At 35.8% G+C, this 22,387-nt stretch overlaps 4 protein-coding genes across 5 annotated transcripts; 1 reads left to right on the forward strand and 3 right to left on the reverse strand.

The window, feature by feature from the left end:
- Positions 1–239: 239 nt before the first annotated feature.
- LOC109030983 (transmembrane protein 50A) lies at positions 240–5,515 on the reverse strand. The gene is made up of 4 exons (XM_019042237.2): positions 5,273–5,515; positions 4,599–4,705; positions 3,574–3,737; positions 240–2,332 (listed from the first exon to the last, which is right to left on the reverse strand). Exons 1-4 carry the CDS (start codon positions 5,369–5,371, stop codon positions 2,226–2,228), a joined length of 477 nt encoding a protein of 158 aa, XP_018897782.1. The 5' UTR covers positions 5,372–5,515; the 3' UTR covers positions 240–2,225.
- A 295-nt stretch (positions 5,516–5,810) lies between these two features.
- On the forward strand, positions 5,811–9,725 carry LOC109031007 (Zinc finger protein RP-8). Its single transcript, XM_019042273.2, has 5 exons — positions 5,811–6,040; positions 6,153–6,448; positions 7,233–7,655; positions 8,238–8,455; positions 9,466–9,725. Exons 2-5 carry the CDS (start codon positions 6,181–6,183, stop codon positions 9,616–9,618), a joined length of 1,062 nt encoding a protein of 353 aa, XP_018897818.2. The 5' UTR covers positions 5,811–6,040; positions 6,153–6,180; the 3' UTR covers positions 9,619–9,725.
- A 1,017-nt stretch (positions 9,726–10,742) lies between these two features.
- LOC109030988 (uncharacterized) lies at positions 10,743–16,098 on the reverse strand. The gene is made up of 6 exons (XM_019042247.2): positions 15,391–16,098; positions 14,229–14,508; positions 13,311–13,445; positions 12,284–12,396; positions 11,611–11,781; positions 10,743–11,073 (listed from the first exon to the last, which is right to left on the reverse strand). The coding sequence occupies exons 1-6, from the start codon at positions 15,733–15,735 to the stop codon at positions 10,897–10,899; spliced, it is 1,221 nt and encodes a 406-aa protein (XP_018897792.2). The 5' UTR covers positions 15,736–16,098; the 3' UTR covers positions 10,743–10,896.
- Positions 16,099–17,023: 925 nt separating this feature from the next.
- On the reverse strand, positions 17,024–22,270 carry LOC109030990 (transmembrane protein 256 homolog). Of its 2 annotated transcripts, none has more exons than XM_019042250.2 (4): positions 22,012–22,270; positions 20,651–20,813; positions 20,007–20,125; positions 17,024–18,567 (listed from the first exon to the last, which is right to left on the reverse strand). In XM_019042250.2, exons 1-4 carry the CDS (start codon positions 22,117–22,119, stop codon positions 18,418–18,420), a joined length of 540 nt encoding a protein of 179 aa, XP_018897795.1. In that variant the 5' UTR covers positions 22,120–22,270; the 3' UTR covers positions 17,024–18,417. The 2 variants fall into 2 exon arrangements, with proteins under 2 accessions (XP_018897795.1, XP_072153829.1); XM_072297728.1 differs by lacking the exon at positions 22,012–22,270 and adding an exon at positions 21,157–21,224.
- Positions 22,271–22,387: the final 117 nt, after the last annotated feature.

The raw sequence follows: 22,387 nt of genomic DNA on the forward strand, positions 1-22,387 counted from the left end.
ATTATGTGCTCAATTTAATATGAAGTGCCTGTCCTGAAAAAATGTCTAGGAAGAATTCCCCTGATATACAGATATTTTTTCGGAAGAAATTTGAAGACTTCCAAATCTAGTCTCCCAGGAGCACTGCGCTTAGAATGCCATTTTCCCTCTTTTCTTGGACTGATTGGAATTTGAAGGAGAAAGAAAAAAATACCTGATTTGATTATTTTTACTTACAGGAGAAAGGAAAACACTCAGAATTTATGGCTACCATTACAGTATTTATTTTACAAGAAACTTTCATACAAAAATGCAAATATTTCTACACTCAAATTGCAATTAATAAAAGAGGCTCCACTTATATAGAGAGGATTGATTGACAAGATATCAGAAAATTCTTTTTTATGAAAAAAAGAAAAAAAATCACTTACATATATGTTAAATTGTTAGAGAAATTAACGGAGTCAAAAGAATTTAATGATTGAATAAGTAAAATTTTGGGGATAGACCTGCCATGAGCAATAATGGTACAAAATGGCATTTGCATTGATAGAAAAACGAATGCCACACATGACAGCCAAAGTGATTTGGATAGCTTATAGATCAATCAATAAAGCGCAGCCATCAAACCTAGTTTTGTCATCTGACAGCCAGCACAATTTATAATGAAATGGCTTACATTTTAAAAACTAAGATGAAATTAGGTGGACACAGCTGGAAATGTCAATGTTCTGCTCCTTTCAGATGAATTTGGGGTCTAGATTCATTTAATAAATTCTGGTGTATGCAGAAGACATCAATGTATGACTCACATTCAGTTTGAAGAAAATGAATTGGATTTGTGCAATAACAAAGAAAACTGGTATTGAAGCACTCTCTGGAAGAAAGGTCCCTAAACAAACAGAAAATTTAGAAATTCCATCTATCCTCAACCATAATCTTGAACTTTGAACAAGTCTTTCTTCCAGAAAACCCCTCATGGTTCTAAAAAAATATGTATGACCCACAGGAAAAGTTACAGTTTCATACTCAGAAAAACATTGTTATACACTTTACAACTCACAGTCCTTCAGAAAAGTTCCTCAGGCAAAAGCTTACCTACAGATCGAATCTATTTTTAACGATCCAATGAAATTTAAAACCAATAGAAGCCATTTCATACTTTGTCATTTTTGGGAACAGAGATCGTATTGGATGTATCACACTAGATATGAATCCTATTACAAGTGAATTCGATTGCATTTCTTCTGCTAAAATAATTTACAGCGAGTGCGTAAACTTATGAACTAAATATGAAAAATTTGACTTACTCGAAAAACGAAAAAAAAAAAATTATAAAATAAAAGATAAAAGGAAAATTAATAACTTAATTGATTCAAACTACCTATGATACAATATGGAAAAGAGAGGAGAAGGAGAAAGAAAAGGAGTTAAAATTGGATTACATTTTGCAATAAGGAACCACTATTTCTGGCCCATTTTAGAAACAACATACATGCCATTGGTTTCCCTAGGCAGATATGTGATTTTATAGGAGAGCAAGAGATAGTGGTTCCTTATTGCAAAATGTAATCCAATTATCCTATGCACAAATAAATAAAAAAGAGTCATTGCTGTACTCTGAGTTCCTGAATTGAGTACTCAACTATCATGAGAGCCATTTAATTTCAAGTAAACATGGAACATTAGATAACAAAAGTACGTTTTTTTCTTTTCTGAAGAGTTCATCTTTAGACAACAAAATAACAAGTAGCACTGATGTAGCTGAGTTTAATACAAGCTGCGGGCATTGAAAGACACTGGAGACAAATTTTTGAACGTTAGCTTGGTAGACTTCTCTTGTTCAAAAACTGGCAGATTGATAGGCTGTTCAATCATATGGGCTGTTTATTGTGAAATTCTAAGTTTTCTTGTCATAACTGTTTCTCTTCATTCATCAATCTTTAGTCTACGATGAACAAAACCATTTTCGTTTGTTACAAAACTTGAAAATGACACTCCGATTCAAAAGTAAATACATTCTAAAAGCAGCACTAACCTTGTGGCTCTCACTTTAGAAAGGTTACACAGCCCTTATTACTTGACACATTCATAATGTGTATCCAGTAACTCATGAAAAAACAATGCAGATAAAGGATTAAAAGAAAGAAACGTCTTTGTCCGCAGGCTGAGGCTGGAGTTTCTTCAAAAATGTAAGCTCTGGTGATGTTCAGCAATAGCTACAGTCACAATTACATTTCGAGAGCTTAATACACAAAATCATCCACTCGGCAAAATTTGTAGACTAGAGATGCAGCAAAAATCAGGAAATTCTGGATGAACAGACTGACACCAACCCATGTATTTGATTTAGCTGCAGAGGAAAAAAAAACAATGGTAAATTAGATGGTAGACGAAAATAGAGAAAAAGTGAAAAGCAGGTTCAAACAATAAGCCGTAAATCTTTATTTGTGCAGTCGTTTGATTAGATGCAAAAACAACAGTTTGTTCTAAAAACTGAGAGAGACTAGGTTACATGACTAGAATGGGGATGAAAATTCCCAGGGATCTGTGAACAATCCCACAGGGACGCAGAAAGTTCCTGGCCTTGCCATATTTTGAATTGTCCTTTCTATTTTGAAAACCGCTTTTTTCAAAAATTTTCAAAGTGCTAATTTTTTTTCCTTCAGGTCGAAACTAACTAACTGCCAAGATTTCACGGAAAACGCATGATTTTTATACTAATGCAAATTGCCTTCCCTATTATTCTGTCGAAAAAGTTCTGCACCTCCATAATTCCCGGTGGTGGCTCCTCCAATAGGAAGTGTAGGCGATTTAGTTGAGCAAAAGCACCTATCCTTCAGAGTAGGGTTGGCTGGAGAGAAAACACAGTCAACAATGGGGCTTACTGCCAGGTGCAAGGATTTGTAAATTAATCACTGGTTGCAATGGCAAATTTCATGAAAAGAACGATGGCACCATATAAAATCTTGAAATCAAATCTCAAACTTGGAATGAGCTGTCTTTGAAAGACGGCATTTCGGCCGATTTTCAGTTGATTTTTGGAGGGTTCCCAATGGTAATTAAGGAAAATTCCTGTGACATCATGAACCTAAGTTCTTTGGACAGGACCATTTCCAGAAACAAAATGTTTGTTCCCGAGAACAGATATTCCTACACTAAATTATTGAGACTGTGATGTTCCTCTCTCCCTCTCTCTCCTAGGGTTCCAGAGAGCAGGACAGCTCCAATTGTCCATTCACCCTCTCTGGAACATCTTGGCCATGAGTGGCGACTCAACATCACTACACCTCGTAAAGAGGGAATAGTTCTTTCAGTTCTTCCTCCTCCCCAAGAAAAAATTTCTACCCATAATTATGAATGTATGAAATCTTAATGCTCTTGGATAGCAAATAGAAATTAGAAAAAGCGAATAGAAATTGAGAAATCTGTAATCCTATAATCTGCTGATGGTAAAAAACAGCATTGGTGACAAAGAGAGATGTTAGAGGTCCTTAACTAATTTTTTTCTTTTTATAAAATCTTAATTTTCGTTCTTAAATGGTTTTCCAACAATTCCTATCAGTATATTCAGTAGACGGAAGAAATGCTTACATCCTGGTCCTAAGAAGTCTGCAATGAGAATCCAGCAGGATGCGATGACAGAGGCGAATCCGAGCACAAATCCCATGAAAAGCCAAGCTCTGGCACCACGAGAGCCAAAACAACCGCCCGAGTATGAGTCGCCTTCAATCTGAGCATTCGATACAATGTTCACCCTAAAAATAGAGAATAAAAAAAATAATTACCTACTTGCTTTTTTCTTGGAAAAAAAAAATTACCTAAAAAGGTCTGCTTCACACTGTTCTTATCTACAAATTCACAGCAAAGCCATGGTCAGTGCTATGTCCCATCGTCCCGTGTTCATGAAGCCATAGTGTAGCCTTAGCCCAGCTATGCTTTTACATATTGGGGATAAATAAGTACATTAAATGATAGTAAATTGATGAAAGGTGGCAGTCACGCAAAATAGGCCTTACAGTGGACCTTACATTGTCCAGTATGGCATAAAAATTGGTATACAGTCAAGGTAGTTCATTGCAATTTTCAGATATTACACTCTGAAGTTTCAAGCCATATTTTAAAATATTAATGTTGTTGTAAGCGAGGAAAGAAATCGTTCCTACAAGTGGCAAACTTTAAGGGCGTTTTTAATATAATTCCCATTTTTTGTTCTCAAACCATTGATAGCTGCCAAAGAGTCAGTTGCCAGGATTTTTTTGTGCTTCTTGCGAGAATACAACATGGGAACAATGCAAATGATGCAGAATTAATCCCAATATTTAAATCATTTCCTACATCCTAAAGCTGACCGTCCCTGGCTCTATCAAAAATTTAACCAGCTTAATGAAAAAGCATAAAAATTATGTTAACTCTTAATACAGTTAGCAAAAGTTTTTACCCTTAAAGTCTACTCAAGAGGCTATGATAAAAAAACATACACTTTGAGGGAAAAAATAGATGGAAAAATTAAATGCAGGTGCAGGTGCATTTTTCATGCTAAAGTATCATAAGATGAAGTGAAACTGGAGGAAAATATGATGTAATCGCAGGCGTTTGGCATTGCATATATGACTTACATAATTAGGGAAATAGTACCAACGATTCCACACACATGATAGCCACCACTCATTTGATCTGAGTTAACAAAAGTAGCATCAATCATGAACCACCAGCCGGTGAAGAACTGAAACAAGACAGAGGGCAAATTAGAATTTAAATTATGTTTCAACCTTCTAAAATTACCAATGAGCAAGGATCTAGGTACTTATTAAACATAATTCAGTAACATCTAAGAAACCCTTGGACAGCTGCTTTAAAGGCTCCAAATATCACTAGAAACTACCGACTCATCTACTGCTCTTCCTTAACTTTTTACCTCCATTCTATTCTATCAAAAAAGTCTACCAAGTCCTGAGCAGAATCATTACTGTAAACTGGAGGTATAAGGATGTGACATCCAATGCAGAATCACTGGCATCAAAAGCAGAAGACTACAACAGCACCAACAGGATTATATGACTTGATCCGCTTGTAGAGATTGGACAGCAGTGTAGATTGCTCCGCACTTGAGACCAAAGGTTGGGAACCATCGATTCGGCTTTATGATGAAAAGGAACTGCCTCTCCTTAAAAGTAAAGTTGTGAAAAAGCTGCTGCGTGAAATGAGGAGGCCGAAAGAGTGTGGCTAGGTAATCAGAAAGTGGTAAGCCCATTCAATAACTTAAAATTCAGTCTTTGTTAGAAAAGCTTACCAAAAATCCTGCTGTGATAGCAGCTAGAGATGTCTTCCTACTTCCTCCGTCCTCAAACCACACACATGCGTGAAGGGGCACATTGTCTAAGCACGACATTCTCACTAGTAAGAACTGAAACACCGAGCTAAATTAAATATTTCTTGGTGAAAACTGAATTAATTAAACATTTTATGAAGTCCTCAAAGATGACAAAAAAGGAGCAAAATGACAGCTTCTTTTTGATAGACGCAACTCAACGGTGGCAGTCACCATTCAACAATATTGATTAAGTAGCCAACCTACAATGTTAGGTACTGCATCATGAACATTAACATTGAGCAATGATTGAGCAGATATACTGAAAAAAATCGATTTATACCACCTAATAATCTCATATAATCATGAATAAAAAATCTTTTGATGATTGAAAGAGCAAGTTTCCTTTAATAAACTTCATTAAAAAATTTAATTTCAAATCTGCAAGTTACTCTTTTATGTAAAAGTTGGTATCTAATAGCATATTGCATCATTCATCAGGTGTAATTATTTTGAGGTTATGTGTACGTAAACAATGTGATTTCTCCAGCCAGCGTTTGTACCATCATTTATCGTCAATTTTTCGATTTTATCTTTGCTCTTTGACTGAGTTAGATCAGGATTGTGACATTTATTTTTATACGCATTAAGAGACAGAAAATTATGGTTGTCACCCCGGATATTGATAGTATGTGATCAGGAGAGGACGGACAAAATTCGGGTCTTGCGGCAACTTCAAACACATCAAGAGTAAGTTTTACAGTTCTCTTCAGTTAATTGTGGCATTTTTGTTCTGGTATCTCCCTAATTGTAAACATATCGTACACAAAATTCAAATCAATGTTTTCCTTTATTTTATCAGGTGGATAGGAATCATTGCTCCGTTGACCATGCCTGAAGTAGATTTGGGTTTCGCTGAAAAATGCCCCAGCTGGAAGTTGGAGAGTAGATTTTTCCCGAGCAAGATAGGCGGTGCTCCTGCATGGCTCAACTTGGCCGAACTTCCCAACCCTGACCAACTTTCCTGCTCCAAGTGCAATCATCAATTGAAGTTCCTGTGTCAAATCTACGCTCCGGTTAATGAGAAATCAGACTGCTTCCACCGCACAATTTTTGTATTTTTCTGTTCCTCAGCAGAATGTTCCAATGTTAATAGAGGTATTTATTTCTCACCTAAACATATTGTACTTAATTTATTTGTGCATTTCAAGCAGGGCAAATTACTGACGGCATTCATATGAGCCTCTATAGAACCACTTAATATTCTCTTCATTCGTGCTAATGGATTGCTACTACACATGTGCAGCTCACTTGCTTTATTGTGTGAATTTGGAGGAATAATGTTACACCATACTCATGAGCATAAATTGAAAAATACTGCTCTATCTTGATTGAAAATATATAAGTGTATTTTTAAACCTCTCCTCCTCTTCATAGACCAAAATTGATACATTTCAAATAAAATATCTTTCTACAATGAAAAAAAAAAAACAAAAATTTCAAACCTATCAAAATATTGATGAATGATTTACTACTCCATTCTCATGGTCCTTCCTACTTACCTGCAGTATTCCCATAGAGGTTGTACATCAGGATTTTAAGATCGTTGACAGATTGATTTGGTGGGAGGTTTCTGCCTGACACCATAAACATAAACATGATAACAGCATCTCAAGCAGAAAAAAGTGAAATTTACAAAATAAACTGCCATACTTAAATGTAGTTTGATGCTGATCAAAGCTTAGTATTTTTAATACTGATGCTTCATTGTTCTCTAAGACTAATAATAAGGTGTTAAAATGGAAAGTCTCCTTTGCAATTTATAGAAATTTAGGGAGAATTTTCTAGTGCTTCAGTTTATACCTTAACTAGTGCCTTGTTGCATAACATCTATTGAGAAAAAGGCTCGGTTTGAGTTATTATCTTTTTGCATATATTTCAGGTAGTTTTAAAGTATTCCGATGCCAACTTCCCCGTGAAAATGCGCATTATCCGTCCGAGCCATGTCCAGAAACTGAATCAGCAAACAGTGATTTGACTCCAGAGAAGTTTGGGATAAGTCTCTGTGCTGTGTGTGGTGTAAAGGGGCCATTTAGCTGCAGCCAGTGTAAAAAAGTGCACTACTGCAGTAAAGAACATCAACGGCTTGATTGGAAAGGCAGCCACAAGCAAGCTTGCAAGACTGGCCAACAGAGCTCCGTCAAGTCAGAGTTTCTCTTACCAGAATTTGAGATTGTGATCGAGCCTGACGATTACTCAGATTCTGAGGCAAGTAATAGTGACTCTGAAGATGACGATAAAACTGAGGTCAACCAAGAGCTCTTCAGGAAAATGATGGGAGAGGGAAAAGCGGGTACCCTGTCAGGTTAGCATTAGTTCACTTTTATCAGACATTATTAATTTTAGACATCAGAGAAATCAAATTAGCACTCTCCTCAACTTCGTATGAAATCTTGCAATGAGCTCTCTGAATGAAGTCAAGATTCGCAAAAGATAGTAGGTGCTAAACTCACTATCAATGCATATTTTGGGGCAACTAAATTTCGACAGTTATTTATGGGTGCATCAACTATGGTAAGCAATAGGAATTGCTTTCCCAGTCGTAAGAAGATTTGGAAATTCTGGTGAGTAGATTGCAAACTCACAAATTGCTTTCACACACACGAAATTTGCTGACTCACCTTGAAACTTCCACTAAGTCAAAATCTCCTCAATATTGCCTCAAGTACAATGCACACTAGCTGATTTAAAACTGAAGGGACCAAAGATTTTTTTTTTAAATGAAAGAAATTTGGATCAGCGAAAGCTCAGATGAAGTTTGCGAGGTTAGAAAGTGGTTCTGCAGAAATTCAAAACACCGAGATTCTCTAACTTCGATGTAAGCTTAATGTTGGCCTACTTCTATTGGCCTTTGAATTTTAAATTTTTCCTTGTCTTAATTTGACAGATGCTAAGAACGTTGATGATGATTTAAAGCAGATGGCTTTAGGTAAAGAGGACAAACAACTGTCCAAGTTCAAATCCATTGTGAAACGGTGCCCGGAGCAAATATTACGTTATCAGTTGGATGGCTCACCATTGTGGATTTCTGATAAAGATGTCCCTCAACCTGAAGACATTCTGAAATGCACTGAGTGTCATGGAGAGAGAGTTTTTGAGTTTCAGGTGAGGCTACCAGTCATCAGTACACTTTTCTAAGCATGCTATGATTATGAGAAATGAATAAGCCTCCTTGCGAAGGAGGTTTGTGGTAAATTTCCCTTATTTTTCACCTTCAAGAATCATTGAAAATTAGGACATTGCTTTACGCAAGGACAAAAAAATTGAAAACCCTGAAACCTACTTACAATGAGGCTTCATGTCCTCTCGGCAAGCTTCCTCAAGTTTCGAAGTGATACTTAAGGATAATCAAATGACATTCCTATCGCAACTGTTGAAAATTTCTTTGATTCCACATCATATCTCACACTCGCCATGATTCTGTGCCTTTTTGTTTGATGGGATCTGACTTTTGGCGAAATAGGGTACTTTTTGCCTGAAAACAGGATTCACCACTTAGTCTTTCGTGACTTGGTGCTGTGATGGCATAGGAGGCAACCAAAGGTCTACATCTTTTGTTTCAAAGTTCACGACTATTCTCTCAATATTCTTTCCTTGTTCCAAGATACTTAATTATCCCACTTAATAACCATTAAATTAACGTCAGGTTTCATTTGAGGTCGTTTCTCCTCTTACTTTCAGATTTTCATCTTGTTTGCAGTAAAGTGTGAAAGAAGGAATTTTTTCCACCTAAAGTTCTATTAATGCACTTACACTGAGTAATTGACTTTTCTTTTTCCTGCAAGAATTTTCTTAACTCGTTCACTACCTAGCTAGATTTTGTGTGTGTATGCCCTGCAATGGGACTTTTTTCGTCATGCAAACAAAGATGTCGCAATCGTGGTGATGAAATGGTTAATTTAAATACAATATTCCTCCTTCCAAGCTCACAATCAGGAAGGAAAAAATTGAGAGTCAGAAGGGGAAATTGCTAGCTAACAATAATTGTTTTATTCAGTTTCTATTTCTCCTCATAACAAAATATTATTCTACTAGTTTTTGTCCTGATATAGATACTAATTGATCACAATTTTATTTATGATATAATAATGTCCTGATACATAAATTGATTCTAGATCCTACCTCAGATGCTCAATCACATGAAGTGGGATCAATTGAAAGAAGAAAGTATCGACTGGGGAGTCTTAGCTGTTTACACCTGCCAAAATAACTGTGTAACAGGTCCGGCTTACAAAGAAGAGTTCTTGTGGAGGCAGGCCCTGAGGTGACCTTCCACTAAAATTTGGAATTTTTTTACTCAATCTAGTTTCTTATGTTTTTGTTATTCATTTTTTTTCAAAAAGGTATTAAAGTATTTTCTCTTTACTTTTCGAAAGCATCTTATGTATACAATCAAATCACACTTGATGCATGTATTTCAAGGAAACTGGAATTTTCCTTAATAAATTACTGTGGGCAATTTCCACTGCCAGGGAGCAAACAACTTCAGAGTCCCTATTTCTTTAATTCAAATCTTTAGAATGGAGATTTTGTCCATGATTCAGCAAAATTCAATGTAATCTGAAGAAAAAAATCCAATAGAGGCATCGTCAGCTAAGTTGGCACTTGTTTACATTCTGTTTGCAAGCGCCCGCGATGCAGTCATCCAGTAGGAATCGAGGATTGACTGTGCTCATGATCGAGCTATAGTCAATCCTCCATTGCTACTGGATGATTGTATCACAAGCTCTTGCAAGCAGACTATAAATAAGTGCCAACTTAGCTGAAGGCACCTCCATTAAGTGGAGGTTTGATCGGACAAAAGTCCGGGAATTGAAAAATGTAAAAATAATGGAAATCCTAATTTTGGGTAGTAGTTTTTTTCATTTATTTTTTCATTTACTTGATCAAGTAGATTCAACATTTAACTAAGCACATTGCCCATCAGTTCGTTCTTGTACAGATGGACCATCAAAAAAATCTTTCCATAAACTTTTTGGCCGGTCCCAAGATGGAACTTTGTTCATTTTTTACCCAGATAATTCCTTTAGTTGTCCATCTGTAAAGTGATTATCTGTCCTCGAAAACAAGCAACAATTGCCAATGATTAAAAGATTTAAAAGATGGCGTACAAATATTTGTTGCATCATGTTTCGTAAAAATGAAAAATTTCATTTTGCATTTTTTTAAAATTAATGAAAAACCTTGCAATCAATTGATTAGAACTACTGATGAAAAGAGTGGCGAGTGCAGTAAATGGATGAGATATTTTTTTTAAATACAAGCAAGCTACTGACCTTGTTCCCTTAAAACATGCTCTCTAAAACAATAAGGAATATATGTAAATTTCATCACTTTCAATACTTCTCAGAAATGGTTGAAACATGTTTTGACGGGAAAAAAATAGCAAGTATTGACCAAGACAGAAAAATGCACTGTTTTATTTGACGTTTTATCTAAATAGACAGATAGTCAATGATGGCTGGTTGATGAGAATATTTATTGAGAACACTTACTGACAGAGCTTTTTTTATTTCACTGGAGCTGAGCTTATCCTTGGCAAAAAATCAGTGGTTCATATCAGGAAAGTAAAGATAGCTTAACTCGTACTGTTTGATGGGTTTTTCGGCCGAGTCCCTGAGCAAGCATGCGTACCAATTGCAAAGCTCTCGCAGCTTTTTGAACGGTACCTGTGCAATAGCAGCGCCGTGGGGATAGTGCGAATGGGAGTCAACAAGTGTCACCTGGTTAAGGATGCAAAGAGAAACTCGTACAGAAATGAAGGCACAAAGCAAAGATCTGGCCATGAAGAGGTATTACAAAAAATCATCTTTGTTGTAACGGTAAAATGAAATCACCTATCCCATGTCCTTGAATTTAAGTCGATGAAAAATAGAAGTACATCACTGGGAATCAATAATGCACGTGCGTGACGTAAATTAAATTATGAACTTACCCATGGGAGAAAAAATCTCAGCCTGATCAAAAAATATAATTTATGAGGGTTTTAATTGAAAGCAAGTTAAGTTTGGCTGACCAGCCCTCACTGCCCTCAATATTTGCTTTCTGATCATTCGTCACTAAGGAAAGTGTAAAATTTGAAAACATATTTGAAGTTTCGTTTGAATTTTCGGTCGTTTTTGAGGCAAAAGATGCAGTGTCAATTCTGATGAGCATTGGAATATGGTTAAGTTCCTAACCTATTCAAATGCCCTTTCGTCCTTGACCTTGTCACTGTAATTTTAGAGTGTGCTACAAGCAATGGATGATGTTTCACTTACCGTTTCAGACTCCTTTTGAAAGAGCAAAACAACCGACCGGTTGAGCGAGATGACAATAACATATAAGTCAGAGCCCTTTTGTGAGAGTACTGTATCGTACCAAGCCATTACTTTGTTGCTTAAGTAGTCAAACAGCGAGGTCTTCATTCGTGACGATATGATAGTACTCTCCTGTCAGACAAATACAGAAGTAAACAAAAATCATAAAAAAAAGTAAATAATCAGTTTAATAATGAAAATCAGCTGATTTACCATTCAGCATCCAAGCAAAATATTTTGCCTCTGGGTGCTCTGTTTTTCGGGTATCTCCACGATATCATGAGTCCTACACATTTTTTTTTTCCTTATTAAAAGTGTCCAAAATGTGAAGTCTTTGTTTTGCATCATTTTTTTATAGTTTGTGCAGGCAAAATCAGAAAAAATAAAGATGAACCTAATAATAAGTTTTCCATTTCCAATTGCAGACTATCAGACCAAAAATTGTATAACTTCTGTTTGTGATCAAAAAAATGTGATGTTTCATTCCTGCGAGACTAAAAATTGATTGCATTTATTAAATTGACTATTTCCATCAAGTTCTTTGGTTTGGGCCTTTCAACACAAAATTTTGAATTTAAAATCATAAAATTAAAGTACTGAAATTGATTTCCTTAAATCACTCCCTCATACTCACCCATTCAGTGACTCTCTCGACATGGTGTCTGGTGGCATGAATGGCCTCTGGTACAGTCAAATTATCTTCCACAAGTTTGTTCTCTTTTCTGAGCCGCTCATGAATTGTATTACCTTTAAAAATGGGCAAATATCAAAGAGAAAAAAAATAATCTGTCAGAAAGATTTAGACAGCTGTAAATTCTAATTTTTTAGAACTCATAAACGTTAAATGAAAGTCAATGGTTGGACTAGAGCAAACAGTATTATTTCAAAGTAGAGACTTCAATTCAGAAAACAGTTAGATAGTAAGACGTTCAGGGTTTCATTCAGAACTCAAGTATAATTCCAATTTCATTCACTTGAAAAGGGGGAAAAACTTTAGAGTGGTGACACTGAGGAATTTTATTTTCTTTCTGTCCATGCCGATTCTCGTAAGTTTGCAACTTTGGTTTCCATCAATTTACAGGGAGGAAAAAAATCATTGTCTGCTCAATGCTGATTGTCCATTAGAGCGCACTGATTTTTGAAATAGATAGACAAGTGATGGATAGACAAAGGAAAAATTGAGCAATCCTAATGGCTGTAACGGATGTTTGTTATAGACCAAGGGGGAAAATGATGGACTAACTATAGGGTCTATGATCGTAGGGTGCCATTAATGTATTGCTTACCTATTTCGTTTGTTGAAACCACCTGCTGCCGCCGATGGGATCGCTTCATTTTCCCTATGTTTCCCTTGTCCATCACCTAGTTTATCAATCTCAATAATTAGACTGCTGACCATACCTTCAAACCCTTCTGAAAGGTCTGTGGCTGTTAATGCTCGTTCTAGGAGACAATGTCCCATTCTATTGAGATAGTTCGAAGTTATGTTGCTGAAGCTTAGAAATATCGAATGAAAATTATTAAAGCATATTGTCAATTGACAACTAATTAATTATTTAAATTCTTGTTTTTATACCAGACTCTCTTCATCCTTCATTTCATACTGTGCATTTTAAACTATTCTAATTAAAGATAAGCAAGAGAAGAATTCTTCTATTTACCTTCTACTATACTTTCAGCCAAGATGTTCATTAGAGGTTCCCAAGCCTCTTGCATCCGGATGTTGGGTAGCTTCAGACCTGTCTTGTGGACTTTGTATGATACCAATATGCAGATCAGTGTGCAGGCATTACTTCCTGAAACAAACCGCAAGTTCCAAAATCAACAAAAATAACTTGGAGAGTGGTTAGAACACAAGAAAAAGGTGTTCCTATAAAATTTGAGGCAATAGTGATAAAGAAAACTTGCGAAGTGTAATGGTTCAAAAAATTCTGCGGGTTTTAAATTATGTTAGGTACCGTTAATATTCCTCACATTCATTCTTTTTTTTATTCTTTTCTTTAATATACATACATTTTAAAGGTGATGTTTAAGAAATTTCACCCTCGGAAGAAAGAAGGCGTTGATTGAGAATGGGAAGGAGTTTCAATAGCCTGATCAAAATACTTTGCACAGGACACTGAGAAAGTTGCAAAGGAATTAAAAGTTCAAAGCTAAAATATTTTCCGCCTGCTTTGTTGTATCAAGGAAAAACCCCATGGTATTTGAAAAAGGACAAATTTCCTGTAATCGATTCAAAGTTCCAGGTAATCTCGAGAATAGTTTTCTTTAAAATTTTCAAATAATTTAACCAACAATGGAATTTAGAAAATTAGAAAAGTTCAAGGAAAAATCCCCATAACTTTTCTAAAATATAACAATTTTATCAGAAGAAATTTGGCAACATTTGGATGTCAATACAACGTTTTCCCTTAATACAGCAGGGCTGGTGTGTCTCCTCACTTGAAGTCTTTTAAAAATGTATCCTAACAGAGAATTGAAGTCCCTGGACAGAAAGTGTATTACATGACTAAAGAGGAAGGTTTTCCACCCGTGGGTGTATTCATTCCATTGTTAAGTAAAAAGGACCTGCAACAAACCTGCTCTGCGATCACCAAACTTGGACTGAGAAAAATTGGGAGGAAACCAGAGGATGGTGAGATTGCGAACGTAATTCATTCTGATTCCCTGCTCGTACTTCTCGATACAGTCGCGACACATCGAGTTCTTGTTGAAACTCATGCTGGCATCTACGCGACGCCCCACTTGTTGAAGCGATGCTTTATTGATGGCTTCTGCAGGATCACAGCAGGGAGTTTGGTGCTCACTTCGACGCATTCTCCTCTCCCTCAGAGCTGGACTGCTCTTGGATGGTCCTTCCTTCAATTACAGTAAAAAATAAAAATACTTACTTGCCAAACTGATGACTTTTTTTTAGCTATACTAGATGAGTAGTTCTTGTAATTTTCATCTTTTAATTTGTATTTCCCTCGGAAAAAAAACTCACATAAGGTATTGATGTATGCAAAAAACGTGGCCAAAACGACAGACTGATAGCCACTGAATCGGCAAATACTCTCATTTTTAACGGATTTCACGAATCAACGACCTCAGCTGCTTATTTGCCTCTACCCTTTAGCTGGCACTTTTCGTGTCATAGTCAATAAATTGTAATTTGTCCTTGAGTTTTATGTCTATGCTGGTATTGCAAAAATTAAATTACTTTTTAACAATTATAAAAAGTAAAGAATACTAAATACCGCTAACTCACTGGCCAGAAATAAATTAAGTGTACCAACCACTTATGGAAAATAAAACATTATTTTAAGATAGTTTAGTCATCTTCTCTTGCAGAAAGAATTTAATTTCAGAGTGAAGGCTCGATGGCCAAAGTATGAAACCTCGCATCTCCATTGTGATATTTCAAAACTTCCGCTCCTATTTTATTTTTTCAAGAAGAAACAAGCCAAACTCAAGCCTTGGAATTATTACAGAATATTCTCCTGACAGAGAAGAAAAATCAAGGTAGTTTAACTAGCTTTCCAAAAAAAACGAGGTAAAGTATGACAGAAAGTCTGCAATGTTGCTAATGATGGTACATGGTTTCGCACTTTGGACATATATTAGCTTGCTCAGTGTTGCTTTTACTGATACCTCTTCATTATATTTTTTACGTTGCAAAACATCCCTTGCTGAAAAAGAGCTGCATCTAATTCTTAGTAAATTAGGGGTCCAAGCAAAAAAAATATTTAAGGAACGTACCGTAGATTTTGGAGTTCTGGGTATACCAGACCTCCTTGCCTTTGCGTATGGCTCATCCTCCTCATAATCCTCTTTCCCACCACGCTCTTTATGGACGCGTGGTTTACATGCGGTTTGTGAAGAATCTGGTCTTTTGTGGCGGGGTGCTACGCGGTAATGCCGCCGATACTGGAAGTCTCTGTCATGATGGCTAGTATTTTTTGGACCTCGGGATTCAGAATGAGGCTCAACATAGCTTTTCCACCTTGAAGAAACAAGGCTAAACGGAAATGTCACACAGCCTGCGAGTAGCTTAAGAGGCAACGATGGCCATTCTTTGTGGTCGTTACGCTCCGCTCTTTGCATGATCCGACCCCATGGTACACACTTTAATAAAAATTACACTTATTTTGTGGATCCAATAATCACTATGAGCACATTCTTTAATTTTTACTTGACAAATTTAAATAAAAATTGGAGATAGTGGATGATTAAATTCACCTCCCACGGCAGGATTAGAAAAAAAACAAGGTACAGGAAAAAGCAAAATTAAAGTGCTTCTAAGACTGACCAGTTCTAGGGAGCACAAGAGGTGAGTTTTTCTAGAAAACTAGTCACATGCCACAAAAATTTAAGAAATGACAAGGGTCAGGATAATTTAGTTGTGTTACATCTGGAGGCAAAAATTTGGAAAAGGTTAAGCTGGTACAGTGTATAGCCATGGAAATGAAAAATTGTTCTTTCTCCTGGAGCTAACTGGCAACATTCATACACAGTGATTTCAGTGTTGTCAAGAATCTTGCAAAAATGTAAAATTGTTGCGGTTGCCAATAATTAAGCAATTTTCTTCTTTTATCACAAAGTATCAGCTGTTCAAGCTATCCTTGAAGTAATCTGGGATTTCGTTCATTGATTTTTTTTCTTTATTTAGTGTTTTTACACATTCAATTTTATCTCAAGATCGTCAAATGAAATTTTCCAAATAAAAAAAATTTGTTAAAAATGATGGTCAACTACTAGACGAGCAAGAATCTGTTGAAATAACTGATGAACATTAGTAACACCCCCCCCCCCTTCCTTAGACTTAGAGAATTTGTTGATTCTTGATTTATCAATCAACACAGTTCAACAAGTTCTTGAGATCTTAAAATCATCAACGATCAGGTACAAATTCAAGCATTCTGAAGTATGTTCCACCTTTAAAATTCCACATAGAATAAAATTCCTGCGACAAAAATTACTGAAAGTAATTCTGAGCCAAGATATTGAACTTTTTTTTTTCGCATTGGTTTTCAGAAAATCAGAAGTGCCCAATCACAAGAAAAACCACCTAGTGAATCTAATTGTGGACTACAAAGGTTTCAGAAGGCATATCATTATGTTTAAATTTGCACCTTGTGTAAAATGGTCCATTAATATGGAAGCTCTCTTACGCCCAATGAGAGGGACTTCTTTAATTCAATTTCATGAATCATGAACAATTTTAATAAAATGTTTTCATTTGTACACAATTTAATGTAAAGTTTAAGCTTTAACCGCAAGAATGTTGTTAAAAATGTATTTGAATGGGTAAAAGAATGTAAATTTCAAATATTTGAGTCTGACAAAAATGCACTGTCAGACCTGTTTCTTAAATAAAAGCAACAAAAAATAGTCGGATAGAATAAAATCGTTTTATTCAAATACTCATTGTGACTTTCAGTCCATTTGAGATACATAAAGACAATTCAGAATAACCCTAGGCAACACTTATCGTACAATCAATAACAACGACATTTGAAAAATGAAGATCCTTGAACTACAAATAACCAGAGAAAAAGAAACAAAATCTGGGGAAGCATTCATAACAAAAAAAATTCAGTTTCCACAAAAACAAAGTGCAAAATGTAGACACTAAGCAAGAGCCCTAACTTTGACAAGTCTAACCTTTTCTCGTGTATTGGCAAAGTCTAACTAGAATCATACGAAGAAAGCAACAATCTAAAAATTACAGGGATTCGAAAATCATTGAGTGTCTTAATGATTTAAACAGAAGCTGAAGTTGTGAATGTGTCATAAATCACAAAATAAAGCTTGCGGACAGAGATAAAGGATTTTCACAAAGAGAAAAGATCTAACTGATATTTTTTTTTCAGATTTTATGAGAATTTCAAAAGAAAAAAAAATAACTTTCCCGATATTTAATTATGAACAAAAAAGAAAACTTATCATCTTCAGGAAATGAAAATTGAATCAATACCAATGATTTTCTAATTTTCTATTACTCTTCCAAAGAAACCTTTATCTTGAAAAACGGAGTTAATTAGAGCATGAAAACAGAAAAATACTTCAATTTGAATTTGTGCTGTAAAACTGATGTCAAAAATTTAAGTAGATTTGCTAGAAAGAGTGAAGTGTACTCCTGGCTCTTGACTGAAAAAAAATATGCAGTGATAGAAAGCACTGATGGTTGAGATGACCCGAATCTCAGACTGCAAAATTGCAATTTCAGAGAGCCCAAGGGCCTTTTCTGTTACTTGTGATTTTGATCACACTACATCTTACCACTGAATGCTGTTGCTTTCTCAAATTGATGTAATTGGTCAATAGACCAGGGTAAAAACAGAAGCTGCTACAAGAGTTCTGATCTCGATTTAATTCTTGCCTGATGGGTAGTAAGTGATTAAATGCAGAGTTCAGAGAGAGAAATTTTGGACCCACAAATGATGAGACAACATGAATTGAAAAACAGAAAAAAATTGCCTCCCAGAGGACATGCACCAAAAGACCAGAAAAAAATTGTAACTGTATAGCCTATAATTGTGAACTCCAAGGCATGAAAAATGCATGTTTTTACGATGTTAATATGAGGTTGATCATAGGAAAAGAAAGCGTAAGAAGTGAATGAAGAGAAGAGTGACACATCAGGAGCTTTGGCGTTTTGATCAAGTTGGACAACAGAACCATCCAAGTAGAACCCTGAGAGCTAGCTAGGTGTCAAAGCTTAAGTTTACGGAATTTTTACAATTAGAGACAAAAATTTACAACAATCTTGCAAGGAGGTAAGTCTTACAAAATGATTGATAGCCAGCCAAGCATGAGACACGTTCCGCCCATTGGTGTAATGCGCCACTTTTTCAATGAGTCATCCTCTGCAATTACTTGGTAATAGATGGAGCCACTAAACATTATAATGCCCATGGTGAAGAGTGATCCGGTCTGCCAACAGAAATATAAAAAAAATTAGAGTTTTTCTAACTGCTCTGCATTAGTTGCAATATTTGAGCTCTAAAAGCAAAGTAGTCTTTAGGAAAAATCTATTAACAAGCTCTTAAAAAGACTCTTAAAATGTGCAAGGTAGGAAATTCTTTCATAATACTTTTTCAAGAAACTTGTGTGAATTCATCAAACACCCCCCCCCCCCCCCCTGCAAAAAATGCAGGATTGGAGGTCATGTTTGGAAAAACAGGAGTGATCAATAAAGTTAAATCCCCCTCCTCTAAATTTTTTAAGCTCAATTACAAAAGGAAATATCACTGCAATGAACAAGCTCTTACACTTAAGTTGTGAAACCGTAAGCTTTGATTTCACACAAAAATCTCAGGATTTCCTGGACAAATTTCAGATTTCTAAGAAGAATTCCAGACTTCTCAATCTTTCCATTAGGGATATCAAATCTCAACTTATTCCCCGAAGAGGAGAGTTTTCCATCACTTAGATATCATTTTCAAAGCTGCCATAAAAATTAGGAAACTTTCCCAATCTGCTTGAAAGAACTTCCGATCTCTACTTTCAAATATGTATCTCTCTTTAAATTTTGGGGACAGAGCTTTCAATCTACTTGTATTTTTCAAATTTAAAAATAATTGGGTATTGATTTCACACACATATTTTTTCCTTGTGACCCAATATATGTGCTCTGATATATTAGTCGATTTTCAGCTGACGCACACCTCCAACCTTTATGTGCATTATATATTAGCAGATATTTAGCCTTTTTACGATATACCCTGACAATGAGGGAGAGATAGGAATGCAAATTCTAGAATCCCAGGTGAGTTAGAAAGAATAATTTATTCTACATCCCTGTGTATTACCTTTGGAGCATCCTTAACCCATTGACTTATGATTTAATTTGATCCTGCCGGGCCAGGAATTACGATTTAATTTGGCGAAAATCAGCAACTTTGAACACTTCAAAATAATCCAGAAATTATTTCTCTAAGGGTGAAAATTGACACAATAAGCATTCATAATACAACGTTTGAGAAACATGGTGAAAACTTTGAACACAATGATTTTTTTATGTGGTTTATAGCTGTCAAAATCGCAAAATCAGCGAAAATCAGAAAATTTTGAGGTTATTTCATGTGCAAACGAACAGTAATGTGAAAATACCGTAACAAAACAAGAAATTACCGTACACAATAAGACATAGGGTGGCCACATTACTCATATAAACATTCATGAGAACACAATATACCGGAGAATCGCCGAAATAACGCTAACAATCGGCGGACGGCTCTGAGCCGTCATTTCAGAGCTGGCCCAGCGCTGTGATGACGGCTCAATAATTAAATGAAGATGTACAAGATGATCATCTTAACTGAAAATTAAAAAAGGGTGGCTTGGCCTGGTAGAAAAGAAATTGGACTTACAACTTGAGGGTGTTTTGTGAATGGCGCTGCAAAAAGGGCCAAAGTGTGCAAAAAGTGATATCTGTTTGCTGTGTCAAACATATATTTTTCTTGACCTTTCCCTTCTTTTGGATGGAGAACTGAAAACAAGAAACATTGAATAAGATAATTTTTTTCCAGCATTTATCTTTTTGAGTAGCTGCCATTTAATTACTATTATGAAAATAATAAAAAATAGTAATTGTACAGAGAACAGTGTTCTGCTTTCTTAAGAGCCTACAAATTGGGCTTCAGCGTCTAAAAATTAGGGAGGCTGGGCCGTAGTAACGCCTAAAAAAGTTGATGCATCGATTCGTTCATTGATGCATCGTTCAATTTATTCGAACTCGCAAGTACGAGGTAGCAGCGGCAAATCATGCATATGTAAAAAGTTTATTTGGCTCCTAATAAAATGTATATGACTCCATAAAACTGTTCACTGGTAGAAAACTCTCAGGAAATGTTTTAACCACCTACAATGTTTGTTAAAGAGGAGAAAACATAAAGATTAGCATACAAAAAAATTTCTAAGATGGTAGTCCTGTCCATTTTGCTAACAAATTGTCAATTTATAGGTATGTGCTCTTATTTATTTATTTAAATTGGTTCCTAGGGCGTATACTTACTATGTGCTCCATAAACCCCAAAAGCAACAGCGCCAAAGCCGAAAACTCCAGCGAGACGGATAAAGTTCCGACTGCATCCTACAAGCCTGTACAGGTCCATCATAACGACTTTTGTCTCCACAATTTCTTTCTTTGGTGGAGCAATGGTGGCTAATTTTTGTCCCTGTAACACAAAAAAATACACTGTGAATTCAATTGCTCAACTGGATGGGCCTTGCGCAGGATTACCAAAGTAAATCCTTAAAATATGATTCTAGATGTGCGATAAAAAACAAACAAACAAACTAGTTGTTGAATTTGAATTATTTTTTTAAGAAAAAGCAATAAAAGAATAAGTGAGAAAAAGGGTTAGATACTACAAGAAAACGCACAAATATGTAAGAAGAGCTTATTCAATTATCAAAGAGGGCAGGAAATCTCTTGGACCCCTCTTCCACCGAAATGAAGAACGTGAGTTATTAAAATGTTAAAGGTTGCTATAAAATTTACTTCATTACAATACTTGCCTTCATTGCCTTCTGTGATTAACTCTCTCAGTCAAATCTTGCCACAGAAGCTCACTTACAGACAAGAGGGTTCCTGTAAACGATATAGGTATTTGATTTTTTCTTTATGATTGCACGATGAGAAAAATTAACGATAAAAAAATAACAATCATTTATAATTCTCGTGTGAATAGGACCTTACCATATTTTGTTTTGTTTCTTAGAAACAGCATTCTACTAGTGTTTGGCGCAATCATACTTAGTGAGAGTTAATGCGGGAGGTCTTATTCTATCAACTATTTCCCCCAACGCCTTAAATTGCAGCTGTTCAAACCATATCCTGATGCCCAAGAGCTGCTAAACAGCAACACTAGGGGTACAGAGTAATATTTAGTCACTGCACTAAACGAAACATAGTGTTACTTGGACTTACTATAAATTTAAAATTGCCTTGGGGGCATAATTCTCTTGAATAGATAATTCAGAAAAACTCTCCTAGGTTACCATCATTATCAGTTTTGTTGACTAGTTTTCCGGAGAAAAATTAAAAAAATGACAGGAAGTCTGCGACATCGCAAACGGAAGTTCATGGTTTCGGGGTTAGCCATCGGGTCGCCTTTGCAGTACAAAGAGTCTGAACGGAGCATTCCCAAAAGTTCCAATACAGAAGTTAACAAATCTATTGCAATCTATTGGTGCAAGTTCAACAAATTTGCCAAATTTGTCTGCAAATTGGTTGGAGGAGCTGTTGGTCGAAATGTTTGAATCCTTCATTTGGGAACTGCTTGGTGATGAGCAAAGGAATCAAAGTGATCAGACCATTGTAGTTTGATAAAAAATATTATACTATGGTATGACTTAGATTGAGTAACTTACAAGACACTTGATGAATTCAATCGATCCGCTGGACACAGGGTTGGTGAACAAAATCCAGTTGACAGAGTCAGAAACGTTTTGCATAATGAGATTCTCAGTCTCAGACATGCAGGGGCCGTGTTAGGAGCGTGACTCTTTGATGGGGAAGTGATCCTGTGATTTTTTTTACGACTTATCACTAAATTTACCTGAATTTGATCACTTATCTGCAAGAGTGGGGAGAAAATTTGTTTACCTCGAAATCTCAACAATGAACTGAGGTTAGTGTAATGTTGCCGGCTGAGACATAAAATTACGAATAATAATGTTATTTATCATTAAAAGAGATGAGGCTTTTAAAATTTGGAACCAAAATTTAAATAAAACAATTTTTGGC

Source organism: Bemisia tabaci, chromosome 3, assembly GCF_918797505.1.
Source record: "Bemisia tabaci chromosome 3, PGI_BMITA_v3".
Lineage (NCBI taxonomy): Eukaryota > Metazoa > Arthropoda > Insecta > Hemiptera > Aleyrodidae > Bemisia > Bemisia tabaci.

What these genes read in the sequence shown, in the direction of transcription:
- LOC109030983 (XM_019042237.2), bottom strand. Translation starts at nt 5,371, where the DNA reads ATGTCGTGCTTAGACAATGTGCCCCTTCACGCATGTGTGTGGTTTGAG. An exon ending in CTATCACAGCAGGATTTTTG is followed by an intron (nt 4,706 to 5,272) that starts GTAAGCTTTTCT and finishes GTCTTGTTTCAG; the next exon opens with TTCTTCACCGGCTGGTGGTT. An exon ending in GGTACTATTTCCCTAATTAT is followed by an intron (nt 3,738 to 4,598) that starts GTAAGTCATATA and finishes CTCTATTTTTAG; the next exon opens with GGTGAACATTGTATCGAATG.
- LOC109031007 (XM_019042273.2), top strand. Translation starts at nt 6,181, where the DNA reads ATGCCTGAAGTAGATTTGGGTTTCGCTGAAAAATGCCCCAGCTGGAAG. An exon ending in AAAAGCGGGTACCCTGTCAG is followed by an intron (nt 7,656 to 8,237) that starts GTTAGCATTAGT and finishes TTAATTTGACAG; the next exon opens with ATGCTAAGAACGTTGATGAT. An exon ending in AGAGAGTTTTTGAGTTTCAG is followed by an intron (nt 8,456 to 9,465) that starts GTGAGGCTACCA and finishes AATTGATTCTAG; the next exon opens with ATCCTACCTCAGATGCTCAA.
- LOC109030988 (XM_019042247.2), bottom strand. Translation starts at nt 15,735, where the DNA reads ATGCAAAGAGCGGAGCGTAACGACCACAAAGAATGGCCATCGTTGCCT. An exon ending in TCGAGAGAGTCACTGAATGG is followed by an intron (nt 11,782 to 12,283) that starts GTGAGTATGAGG and finishes TTTGTCTGACAG; the next exon opens with GAGAGTACTATCATATCGTC. An exon ending in TTCAAAAGGAGTCTGAAACG is followed by an intron (nt 11,074 to 11,610) that starts GTAAGTGAAACA and finishes ATCCTTAACCAG; the next exon opens with GTGACACTTGTTGACTCCCA.
- LOC109030990 (XM_019042250.2), bottom strand. Translation starts at nt 22,119, where the DNA reads ATGTCTGAGACTGAGAATCTCATTATGCAAAACGTTTCTGACTCTGTC. An exon ending in TTGAATTCATCAAGTGTCTT is followed by an intron (nt 20,814 to 22,011) that starts GTAAGTTACTCA and finishes TTTGTGTTACAG; the next exon opens with GGACAAAAATTAGCCACCAT. An exon ending in TGGGGTTTATGGAGCACATA is followed by an intron (nt 20,126 to 20,650) that starts GTAAGTATACGC and finishes TCTTGTTTTCAG; the next exon opens with TTCTCCATCCAAAAGAAGGG.